This window comes from Sturnus vulgaris, chromosome 12 (genome assembly GCF_052056855.1).
Source record: "Sturnus vulgaris isolate bStuVul1 chromosome 12, bStuVul1.hap1, whole genome shotgun sequence".
In the NCBI taxonomy this organism is placed as follows: domain Eukaryota; kingdom Metazoa; phylum Chordata; class Aves; order Passeriformes; family Sturnidae; genus Sturnus; species Sturnus vulgaris.
In genome coordinates, this window is record NC_142254.1 from 13,352,194 (window position 1) to 13,364,814 (window position 12,621).

Below are 12,621 nucleotides of genomic sequence, written 5' to 3' on the forward strand. Positions count from 1 at the left end.
TCTAATTGTTTTTGACTGTGTTTCTTTGCTGTTCTTACTGAGCCAAGCAGGATGCATATTAAAACTAATTAGGTGCATGTAGGGTATTCAATATTTGATCTTAATATTAAAGGTCCCAGGAGACGTTGCATTATCAAAGTTAACCAACTGCAAATTTTAGTAAAACCAAATTATACCAGTGGCCTGACATTGAATAAAACCCAAGTCTGTGCCACTCCCAGCTTTGTGCAGGACATGGGGGTCAGGGACAGCCTCTTCCTGTACCCTGCTTCCACCCTTTGCTTCCCATCTGGGCAGATTGCCTCTCAGGAGCAGAGGAAACTGATTTGGAGCAGGAAAATGAGGGTTTATATGTGGCTTCTTTGTTAGCTAGTGTGATGGGTTTTTCTTCCTTTGACTACACCCTTATACTGTCATCCCCTGTCTGTGCTGTAGGAGCAGGGTCTGAGGTTTGGCCTGGGGACTGAGCTGGGCACTGAATCCCTGCAGTTCCATGCTGGCAGTCAGATCCTGAGCCTGTGTACATCAGTGTGCCTTCCCCAGCTAGCCCATAGCCTGGCCCTCACCAGAACCAGCAGCTCCTGAGAAAGGAGGAGCTCATTTGTGGCCATTAACACCTGGGAGCAGGATAGTGCATCCAAGTACCAGAACTCCTCTGGGGACCAATGGCCAGCAATCTCTGCAGGAAAAAAAAACTTGTTAGTTTGTCTCAGGTGGGTTAAAGCACTGGTGTGGTGAATGAGCACAATTAGGCTTGGTGTGGGCAATGCTTATTGTCACGGGTAAGCCACGGGGCAAGAGGAAAAAGCCTCAGGTTGAACCTGAAGAGGTTTAGATTGAATATTCAGGGGAATTGAAGGGCTTGTAGGGGTTGTCAAGCACTGGAACAGGCTGCCCAGGGAGGTGGCAGTCACCATCCCTGGATGCTTTTAAAATATGTGTATATGTAGATGTGACATTTAGGGACCAGATTTATGGTGGAGTTGGCAGTGCTAGGGTAAGGGTTGGATTTGATGATCTTTGAGATATTTTTCAACCTAAACAATTCTATGATTTTCCTGTCTTTGTAGTGTTAAATTTCAAAGGATGACTACATCCCTATTGTGTTGGGTGGAGCACTAGCACAGTAGCTGGCTTTGCTCTGCCTGCCCAGCTTTGCCTTCTTTTGAAGTATCAGAACTGGTGTCTTTCATTCATCAACACTAATTAATTACTTTCAGGATGCAGTAGACTGTTTACACTCTTGAAATTGTTTTGTACACACACTTAAAAACAAAGTATTTCACTCCACTGCTTCCTGTTGAAAATGAAGATGCTGAAACAGTTCTCACACTGCAGATGGGAAAGTCATTGGTGCATCCCAAATGTGGGGTGCAAAAGCCAACCCAACACCCCAGTCCAATGAAGGACACAGTGTGAAACCTCAGCATGCAGTCCAGGAAATCATCTCTCATCTCAGCTACAGCATTCAACCGAAGCAGGGATCACTCCTCAAGACAGCCCAAAGCCAAAATTAGGCACTGATGTGGAACTCAATTAAAAAATAATAATAATAATTAAAAGAAGACTAAGAGCTTCTTCCAAACTGCCACAGGGCTGCAGGGACACAGCATCATGTTGGGAATGCTGTACATGTTTCTAGTTTACGGCTATATTAAACTGGGAATGAAGAGTATTCTGCAAGTATTTTATACACCTGAAAACAATCTGAAATCCAAAGTTTTGGGGAAGATACAGTATCTGACTGTTGTATGTCACTGTTGGCTCAATAGCCATTTGCCTACAGACAAAAATAAGATGGTAGCAATGTCAATTCTGAGCAGACAAAAGAAAGTTTCTTATAACATCATCTTCAAGCTTTTTGGCCAGCAGTTAAGGTGCAGGAGCACATGGGTGGCTTTAAAGAGACGCCATCAAGGCATCAGAGGGACTTAGAGGCATTAGGCACAAACTGAAGTGCCTTAGAGGAGCAAGAATGTTTCTGCCTTGTACAGGTCTGTGAACCTTCTGCAACTGATTTGAGTAAGCTTGGCCATTTCCAGGGCTGTAGATTTTGGCAGTATTTCAATCGCCTGATGGATTTACTTATTTTTTAACATGAACCATCTGGTTAGTTAGAATAATATCTTTGCATGCAAGAAATACTTTGGTGGTAAGAATTCAGTTTTGAGTGACCCAAAGGTATTTCCTCCAGAAAGGAGATTTTCCCCAGCTGGGTATCTATCACAGGGCTTCATCAGTGTTTCTTGGACCAGTTAAAAGTCCAGGTTAAAAAAATTATGCTTTTTAAAATGAGCTCCATTTGCAGTTTTTAGATGGCCCTGACTAAGGAAGTTGTTTTTCTTAAAAAAAAATAAAGGGCATGTAGGCAAACAGTCAATTTTCATCTCGGAGAATTTCTTGTGGGAATAGGATGTACAACATGGCATTCTAGCACAGCTGGGGGCAAGAATGAGAGTTTAGAGAGATTTGCACCCTATGACAGAGGTCTGAACTGTGCCTTTGCAGTCTTTGAACACAAGGTCATGGGCATCTGCGTTGATTTAGTTTAACATAATCCAGGAGTTTTTAATCGCATTTCAGGCTATTAAACGAGTGAGAAGAGAATCACTGGAATTTAGCTTCATAACTCCCCTGTAAACAAAGTTTTTAACCTCATATCAAGATAAAAATAAATTTAAAATAGCTGATTATCAGGAGATTTTCCATCAGAATTTGATCATCCTCCTCTCTACATATTAAAATCAGATTTTTGTGCTTTCCCCATTTGCGAACAAAGATTGCAACGTTTTCTTCAGAATTAGATTTTTTCTTTTGACTCAAGCTCTGCCCAGCCTCACCAAAGTAATCTACCTGATTCTGGGCAGGAGACAGGAAAGGTTTTTTCTGAAAGAAGAAGGGAGGGGATACAAATCAGAAAAGTTTGCAGAACAAAAATGGATTTTGTGAAGTGTGTTTGTTCCAAGATTCCTCATCTAAAATCCACCTTGGATCAGTCTATACCATAAACGTGAATGTGCTAATGGGATTCAACAGCCTGAGCAAAAATGTGTCTGTGGACGAATTCTCTGTTGTCCCTGTAATGCCATGGCCTGAGTCATCTCCTCCCTTTTACACCCACCAGCATCATCTCACACCCCTTGCATTTTCCCACAGTGTCATGTGGACTTGGAACACTGTGCAGACCTGAGCTTTCCTGAGGTGGGAGGAGAGCTCAGAGCCTCCCGTGCTGCAGGGAACCTGCGGGTGTCACACAGGGTGATGCCACTGCCAGCCCAAACCAGCCCAGTGCCCCAGAGCCCTGAGAGCTGAAACTCATTGCCAAGGCACGGGGCTCTGTAGGAAAGCTGTGCAATGTCCTTTCAATTCCTTAACTTGTCCGGGTGAAGGGGAGGACCGGGTCTGCTCTTACAGGAACTGGACCATTCATTTGCTTGTGATACACTTTGAGTGTAATAATCTCCTGGTGATTTCTTGCCTGGTTTTATTCAAGCAAATCACTGTAATTGTAGGGATGTGCATTGATATGGGAAAACTTCATTCAGCTGGAAACATCTTGCTGATTGAAAGTAAATTATCTTAGGTAAAACAGAAACAGTATGTGTTTTATTTTCTCTGGCAGGCAATTGGAAGTTTATAAGTATGTCTTTCATAGTGATGCAGACAGTTTGAAGCCACACAAAGGTCTCTGAATTTTGCAGGAAATATTTCAGAGACGTTGGCTGGAGGAATGACAAAGGGCAGGAGACAAATCAGGGCTGTGTCAGAGAACCTGCGTGTGAAGCTGTGAAAGGGATGAAGGATGCTGAGCACTGGAAGCAAGAGGGGGTTCCACAAATCTCCACATGCCATTCCCTCCTCCTGGCACAGAAAGGACAAGTTTAGTAAGACTAAATGCCTTCAGGTCAGCCATGTTTAAAGAAATTCTTAGTGCATACTTACAGGCGCCATCTCAGAAATACAAACACTTCTCCTTGAGAGCTCTTGGAGGGCAGGTGAGGCACCAGAAGACAGGGAAAAAATGTAAACATGGTGCCTCTCTCTAAATATAGAGGGAGAAAAGAGGAGTAAGAATTATAGACCAGTCAACTTCTAGAAGCTTTCAAGAGAATTGAACTATCAATCATATAATTTGCAACCACCTAGGAGATAAAAAAGGAGATGAGTGACATACAGCATGGATTATACAAAAATGAGGCATGTTAAAGTAGTCTCATTTGATTTCTCAGCCAAAGTAGGAGAGCAATAATTTGTGCCATATCTAGATTTTAGGAAGGGTTTGTCAGAGTCCCACTGGATTTTTAAAAAGTGACCTGGAAAAATAGTGCAGATAAACCTACTATAGGTCTTACACAAAAATGGGTGAGTAGCACAACTCATTCCCAAAGTATACAGTTACCAATGGATTATGGTCAGAGCACAGGACTCTGTCAGCCAGGACTCCAGTGGGGTCTGTGTCAATTTCCTTCTAAATTTTCATCGGTGAAAATGGATGGAAATACATCATTACTTACCCCAGGCAGTGATATGAAGCTGGGACAGTTGCTTCAGCACATCAGAGGATAAACTTACAGCTTCAAATTATCTTGGCAGACTGGAGATGTGAGGACTGGCTCTAGTCTGGGGCACTGTGCCTCAAAAAAGAGGAGGAGGACCTGCTTGGAGAAGGTGTAGGGAAGTGTCAGTGTGCTGACTGAACCTGACTCAGGTTGGAAGGGCTGGAAGGAAAGCACCAGAATAGCTTGGCTGGAACTGATGTATGGGAATGATGGTGACTGTGGCCTCTGCTCCAGGAGGTTTTCAGGATCATGGACAAGTATTTCCCTTAGGAGTGACCTGGGCAAGCTGTGTCCTTGGTGGGATCAGCCCCAGCTGAGCTCCAGCCCTGCTGCCCTGGGGCTGTGGTGGGCTTTGTTCAGAGCTGCTGTTCCACAGCCACAGGGGCCGTGCGTGTCAGCAGGGACAGGCGGCAAAATCGTCTCTGCCTTTGCCTTCTTAGTGCATTCACTGTGTAGTGAGAGGCTGAAGGCACGTAAGTGCTTTGTTGAACAGAAGCCAAAGCAAGCTGCTACGCAGAATGCACCCCCTGTTTCCAAGTATTTCATTTATTTTGTAATTAAGCAATAATTGCTGAGGCACTGGGCACTTCTTCAGCATTAACGACTTGCTGGGGGATGGCAGAGGATCTGATCTGCGGTGGAACCATTTTCTCCAGCAAATACCTGCCTGTTACTGCCATTCTGAAATGAGTACAACACAACATGCCAACATATGGGTTTTGCTGTTAGCAGCTGAGGGATGGGGAGCAGGCATTAATGGGTACCTTAGGCAATCAGGTTGCTTCAGTTGTCTCTCACCATTCCCTTCAGAGCACAGTGTTTTATTAGTCACTTGGTGAATGAAATGGCTTTTTAATTGCTCAGAATCACTTTTTTAAATTACAGCACTTTCTCCCCCCTCCACAGCCCCTGGGGATCCTTTTAAATCCCTTTTCTTCCTTTGCCCTGAAGAGAACCAGTTCTAGTGTGGCAAAGAGGAACCTGCATGCAGCAGTTTCCTTTGTCATTTGGACACATTTTTGGTGCTGAAAATCCTCTGCTTCCATAATTTGCAGGTTGATTAAGGAGTAGCCCACCCTGCCTAAACCTGTAAAGACTTTACAGTCTTTGCATGCTTGTCGCTTCTGTTAGTTCATACACCTATATTTTTTTAATGATCACAGCTCACTACAGCACACAAACCCCACTGCTTCTCCTGTCCTGTGGCACCAGGAGCTGGCTTGAGCCATGTCCCAGGATACCTCCCAGGAATAGTGTTGGAGCTTTAAATGTGCTCTAGACAGTAAAGCACAACAGCAGGCAAGGAGAAATGCGTATCCCAAACAGGTGAACAGCATGAACATTTCCAAAGGACTATGGAAAAAGCTGCTACAGGACTGGAGCCATCAGATTGCCAAGGAAGCAAATGGAGAAACATTTGTGAAATGCATATAGGACAATAAACCAGTTCACAGTGTCCTAGCAGGCTTTGGAGCAGGAGTCAGGGGGGATTTGCTCGCTGAAATATTAGGTAACATGCTCGCTGCATGATTGATTAATGCATAGGACTTCCTACAGCAAAACCTCCATCCATACTGGCACTCACAGTGCTGCTTTCAGTCACCATGGCTGCCTTCTAGAGAGATTTCTCACAGGAACAATCAGGGTGCTTTTTCTCTATGCTCTCTCTGCCCCCTTTAAAAGTGCCGGTTTTACTTCTGTGTTTGAAGGACGGCAGCATTGTTTCCCAGCTGCAGTGTGTTCACTGAGGGATCCCAGAGCCGCTCTCCATCCCCTAACTCTGCCCCTTCAGCACAAGGAGCCCTGTTACTGGATAGGGAGCTTAATAGTTTGGAATATTTAGAAGTGGAAATGTTAGGCATCAGCTTCATGGCACAAAGCTAAAAACGGTTTAAACTCTGAGGAAGACAAGGAACCAAAGCTCACATCTTTCCTCATAGAGCTGTTCAGCACTCTTTTTGCCTTCTGAATTCCTGAGTTGATGCCTATCAGTAAAAGCCAGAAACAAATCCAGCCCAAGCTGTGGGCATCACTCCCCTCCCCACCAGCCTGACCAACAGCTGGACCAAACAAATTTTAGCAGCATCCTCTTGAGGCTATTACACTGCTCCTTGTGCCTGCCCTCACCGTTTTCTTTTTCCCCTCTTATGTTTCCTTCTCTTAGTTGCCCAAAACCCAGCATTTAATCTTGCTTGCCCCAAAATCCAGCCATAAGCCACCCGTCCAGAAAGAATTAATTATTCCTGGTGATGCTTTCATGAACTGCCTGCCTGCCTCCCATGGGACCCCTGCTCTGCTGGGATGCTTGCTGTCATGCTCAGAGCTGGGAGGAAGTGGTGCTGTACAGTCTGTCTTGAATTCAGACAGAATTGATGCAGATCCTTTTGCTTTGTGCCACCCATAACTCTTGAGGTTGACTGCTCCTTTTGGCAAAGAACACATTTCCCAGAAGTTCAGCAACTTGTCTGAGTAACAGTAAATGATCCATGAGATCCAGTGCTGATACATGGCTCTTCTGCCCTGCCTCCTTCCCCATCATTGAAATGCTACTGTTCCAAACCTCACCACAATCACTGGATTCACAGAAAAATGCTACAGAGTACAAGATCTGCTGTTGCCCATAACTCCATCAAAATCAAAACAAGCTATCGAATTTTTTTTTTTTTTTTGCAAATTGGCAAGCGTGGATTTACTAAGTCAGAAAGGTTTTCATCCACCCGTGTTCTCATCAGCTTAGGTGAGGGAACCAGCATCCCCCTGTGCTGTTTCCAGCACACTGGCACCATTTGCCTTTGCTGGAGGGTACCCAAGCAGGGGGCTCTGCCCAGTTCCTCAGATCAGTAGCTTAAAAATTTCCTGATCACCAATTGATTTGGATTATTGTCCGTCTGAGGCTGTCTTTGCTTGTAGTCATGTTTTTCCAGGACTCAGGGGTTGTTGAGCAGCTCCTCCCAGAAGCTCAGTGTTCAGTGTTGAGTAAGCAAAGGTTGTGGTGGGGACAGCAGGGAGTCAGTCACTTGTGTTAGAAAACCTTTCTGTGAGCTTCACATCAGGGGAAGGAGATCTCTGTCTTGGTCAGCATGTTTCTACCAGCCTTGTTCTTCGTGTAGTCATCTGTTAATAACACTGGGCTGGCATCCAGCCCCATTCTCCATCCCAGCACTGTATCTATTGCAAGCTCACAGTGTGAGATAGTGCTCCCTCTCTCCCAGGGGATGCCAGCACTTGTCAGGATCTTTGATGGTGTGTATCTGATTTAGAAAAAAAAAGAAATCAAAAATGCTGTTACAGAAAAGGTGTTAGGTTTTATCAGAGACCATATTTGTTACTGAAGAACCCTCTGCTGTCCAGTGACATCTGAAGATGAGCAAACAAGGATTTCATTTTAGCTAAGCAGATCATCCTCTCTTCCGACGTTTAAGACATAACTTAGGTCTTCACTGGGAAGAATTATTGTCAGACACAATTAGTTCTGCAAATCCTAGTTGTTTTTTGAGACACATCCAGACTTAGTTCTGGAGTTACTTAGAGATTTATAAATTACAGGGGTCAGTCCTCTGACCTGAGCAAGGGGCTGCAATAACTTGCTCCATCAAATAGTTCCTTTGCAGAGTTTAATACAGACTGATACACAGAGCATGCAGTGTGCAGAGCTGGTTGGACTGTGGGTCACATTCCCACCTTGCTTGGGGAAGGGATAACATAACATGCCTTGAGGTAAAAAAAATCTCAGCACTTATTCTAAAGGAGAGAGAAGGAGGGGGGAGGAAGTGTGGAGGTTAAGTGCTTAAAGTGCTTCATAACCAAGACACTTCCCCCTCTGTCCCTGAGTCCCCATGTAGTGTAAAGGGGTATTTCAACTATGGTTCCTTTTGTAAGGTACCCCAGGAGTTACTCTTACTAAAAGGACTAGACAAGAACTAGACGGTTTCTATCACTTTTTTCAGTGATTTTTATTTGTCCACGTTGAACATATTTCCATAGACTTTGACTGGGAAGGTAATGTAGGACCTGGAAACCTCCTCCCTGTGTCTGCTGAGCCTGCAAACACGAGGTGCTCCAGGCTTCAGCGTTTGCAGTTCGTTTGGGAAGGAGGTACCATATGCACCAACTGTGCACAAAACCTTCTTGATAGAGAGCAAAAGGGATGCTAATTCCAGCACTGGGCTCAGACACACTACTGTTGAACAACCAGAAAGGTTTAAAAAGAAATGCTGACTAAATTAAGCGAATCAAGGCAGCAGATGTGCTCTTCAGAAGAGCACAGCTGTCTTTTAAATGTCTCTCCCACTGAAATTACATTCTCAAGAGTTTTTGTCCTTTGCATTTTCTTCAGGATCATCCATGAGGACGGCTTCTCTGGAGAAGACGTGAAGCAGTACAAGCCAGTGGTGTACAGCAACACTATACAGTCACTGGCAGCTATTGTCCGTGCCATGGACACCCTGGGCATTGAGTATGGTGATAAGGAGCGACGGGTAAGTTGAAATCGCCTCTGCTTGGGTACAGACAGCTGAGCACCAGAGACTGCAGACCATAACAGGAGGCATTTGCACAATCTCAGTACCTTAGAGGGATAAGGAGGGAGGGGAGATTTCCATCACTGTTGTATGCCTCTTGCACATGCATTTTGTACAGCAGAGACACGGTTGCATGTGATGTGCCATTTGTACACTTAGGCTGGGAAGTGTAGCCCTGGGGGCCACTGTGTCACAAAAGCCACGATCTCTCATGCCCTGGCACCAGTCAGGCCAAGTAAGAAAAATAATCTGTTGTCTAGGGACAGCCTAGATAGATCTACTGATAGATTTGAGAGAGCAGTGAGAACATGTGTGCTGTGGTTGTGCTGGACACACAGGCTGCATGGACTGATGAATCAGGGAGAAGTCTTGCTGCCATTCAAAGCTCTTCTACCAGCCTGCTAATGTAGGAAAGCTTTTAGGATTAACGTGATTGAGGCTTGACTGGCTTCTACTTGCACATGCCCCATTTAAGTGTACCCAAACAGCAATTTCAGTTGCAAACAAGGGGATGTATTACTTCAGCGAGGTTGGTATGGACAGGCTCTTAGGCAGCAGCACTGGCATCTGTCTTATCAGAACAGCTATGTGATGCTTGGCAGCCTTCTCGTACCACACACCTAGGCCAGCCTGTCCTTTTACAGTTGCTAGTCTGTGATTACTTTCACCAGCTCCCTATTTTTAAACAGTGGCTCCTCTGTGAGGTGCCCCTGCCAGCCTCTGCCTTGCCTTATTGCATTTCTGGCTCAGACCAAGCCCACACAGAGGAACTCAGAACCCTAGAGTGAAGTCAAAACCACCCTTTTTGCATGCTGCAATCCCAGAGAAGGTAAAACTACTTGATTTCTCTGGAAATAAAATGATTTCAAATTAAAAACCTGTTAAAGGCAAAGTCCTATGTGCCAGTGAGTTTGTAATGACTATTTTTAGGTAGCTATCAAATGACAGATGTACAACATACTCCAAACTCCTTATCTGAGGGTTGATAATAAAAGCATTCTCTAGAAGGGATGCCAAAATCCTGCTATGGTGTTACTGTATGAGGAGGTACCTTATTTCTCCAAATCACAAAGAGGTACTTTGATTTCTTTGCATCTAGGGGTTTTCCCATAGGAACTCTAAATCCTGGAGACATTTCCATCCCAAACGTGGGGATGATACCATAATGGAGTTCTTGTGAGCTTGCCGAGAACTGATGCTGATGGCTTTCAAGCTGAATACATTAATCTGTTGATTACTCAGTGACTCAGCTCTCAGCAAGGCAACGTATCTCGCTCAGCTAAAACCTATGCCTAGGAAAACAGAAACAAGTCATTCTCCATGTCTGATAAATAGTCTGTGGCAGACAGCTTTAAAATGTAAAATTCATTTCTTTTTTTTTTTTTTTTTTTTTTTTAAACGCCTAAAGTCCTAATTTGAGGAGGGAAAACTCATCACTGCTTTAGTGCCAGGCCTGGCACAGTGCAGGGTGTGGAGGAGGAGAGCTGTTATCAGGACTGCCAGGAACGAGAGGTGGAGTCCTGGGCTGAACAAAATGTTGTGTCCGTTCATATTCCCCTGGAAAAGATGCCAAATGTTCCTAGGGTTGTAAAATAACTCAGGCTGGAGAGGAGCTCGGGAGGTGTTGAGCCCAACCCCTGCTCAGGTAAAGTCTGAGGTCAAACCAGGTTGCTCAGGATTCTACGCAGTTGGGTCTGAAATCATTCAAGGACGGAGACTGCACAGCCTTTTTGGGCAACCTGCTCCTCTGCTCTTGCAGTCCTCATGATGAAAAGGTTTCTCCTTATGTCTAGCGTGAACCACTGTTGTTTCAATTTATGCTTTATGGCAGTAGGGATCTTGTGTTATGCTTTGCAAAGTGAAAAGTAAGTTAGATTAAGTTCTCCCCAGCCTAGTTTCCCCTAAGATGTAGTTCTGGAGGAATTACTCCTGTTTTACAATGGTGTCATGTTGACTGTCTGAGACAAGCCTGCCACAAACCACTATAAACCAAACCACTGCCTGGGAGGGTGATTCAGTGTATCTATTCCCTTCATAGATGGCAGAAATATTTCCTCATCCAGCAGCAGACAAAGGGGAAGGAAACCAAGTCTCTCAAGCTGTGATCTTGCACTTGCTTCTTTCTCTTAGGCACAGAAAGTTGCTGGTATTAGTATGAAATAGTATTTATTTTAATCTTACAAAGAAGCACATGGCTTCTGCTGCCCTGCTTTTGTTATTAATGCACAGCTGCTGTAAAGAGAGGCCATTAACAGGCGATTTGTTGAGTATTATGGTACATGGTTCATCCCTTTTCAGGCAGAGCTTTTCTATTTTAAAAGTCATTCCTCAGCCAAGGGTTTCCGTGCAAATCTTTTAGTGGGGGATTTTTCCCCTACTCACCACTTAAGCCCCCAGGAGAAGGGAGCTCAGGAAGGGGAGCCAGGAGTGTGGCTACTCCAGCCTGATTCAGCAGTAGGGAAGGAGACTTGGACCTGGGACAGGTTTTCCCCAGAGACCACTTGGCCATTACTGCTTCCCCATCCCACTTTCTGAGAGATGGATCTGCACCTGTATCCCTTCCAAATGTCACCCTGACCATGTTCAAAGTGAAAAATCCCCTCCCCTACTTAATAAATGCATGTTGTTATTGAGAGAAAATAACCAAATGCTCTCACTGTTCTCATTTTTCTCCTGCCCATAATTGTACCTCCAGTATTTAGACTAATAGAAATGAAAAGACTGGGGGAAGACTAAACCCCCTTGCTTTTGGCGGTCAAAGCACGATCAGTGTAGGAAATAGGACCTAAGACAAGACAAAATAAATCACAACAAGCGTATGCTCCAGGTCTCACTGACCCTCTGTGCTGATAAGGACTCGTCCCCAGGTTGAAAACAAACCAGTCTGCGTGTCAGATTTCACTTCTATGTGTGCTCCTTGTCCAGGGCAGTGGGTTTCCTTGCAGCTTTGCCCAGCTCATGAAAGGTTCATGGCCCCCAGTCCTTGTTTCGTGTCCTTCAGCACGGGAGGCAGGAGCACATCCTGCCAGCTCACAGCACCTTATCACTGCACACAGCATGGAAGGCCAGGCTGAAACTCCAGAAAAACTGGGCAAGTGCAAAGTCACAAATCCTTCACGTGTTACAAGAGGGTGGGCAGAAAAGGAGCAGTCCATGAGGAGACAGGAGCCAGCTGCAGGAGAAGTGGCATCTGTGGGTGCTGCTCATCTCCAGGGCCACCACTGCCCTGGCTCTGGATCCCTGACAAGCCAAGGGGTTACACACAGGAAGAGAGGCAGGGGCTTAGTCTCGCCTGCCTACTCAGGACTCTCCAGCTGGTCTGTAGGGCACTACTCAGTCCTTACCTTGATAATCAGATTAACAGGCAGGAAAGAGTCAGGCTGTAACATGTAGCCTGTGGATTAAATGGTCCTCTAAAGTGCAAATGTATTAATAAAACAAGCTCCTCACTGATTCCATTTCAGTGTACTCAGGCAGAGCAAATGGGAAATGGAGGTTTGAAACCAGGAATCTAGAAGTCAGTCCAAGTGTTTGGAAAGGAT

At 45.0% G+C, this 12,621-nt stretch overlaps 1 protein-coding gene across 2 annotated transcripts in view; it reads left to right on the forward strand.

Annotated features, from left to right (window-relative positions):
* GNAO1 (G protein subunit alpha o1) overlaps positions 1 to 12,621 on the forward strand; it is a 141,215-nt gene that overhangs the window by 39,907 nt on the left and 88,687 nt on the right. For both annotated transcript variants that reach the window (XM_014880835.2, XM_014880836.2), the window contains exon 3: positions 8,896 to 9,037. In XM_014880835.2, the coding sequence (XP_014736321.1) occupies positions 8,896 to 9,037 (142 nt within the window). The remainder of the gene's footprint in view (positions 1 to 8,895; positions 9,038 to 12,621) is intronic.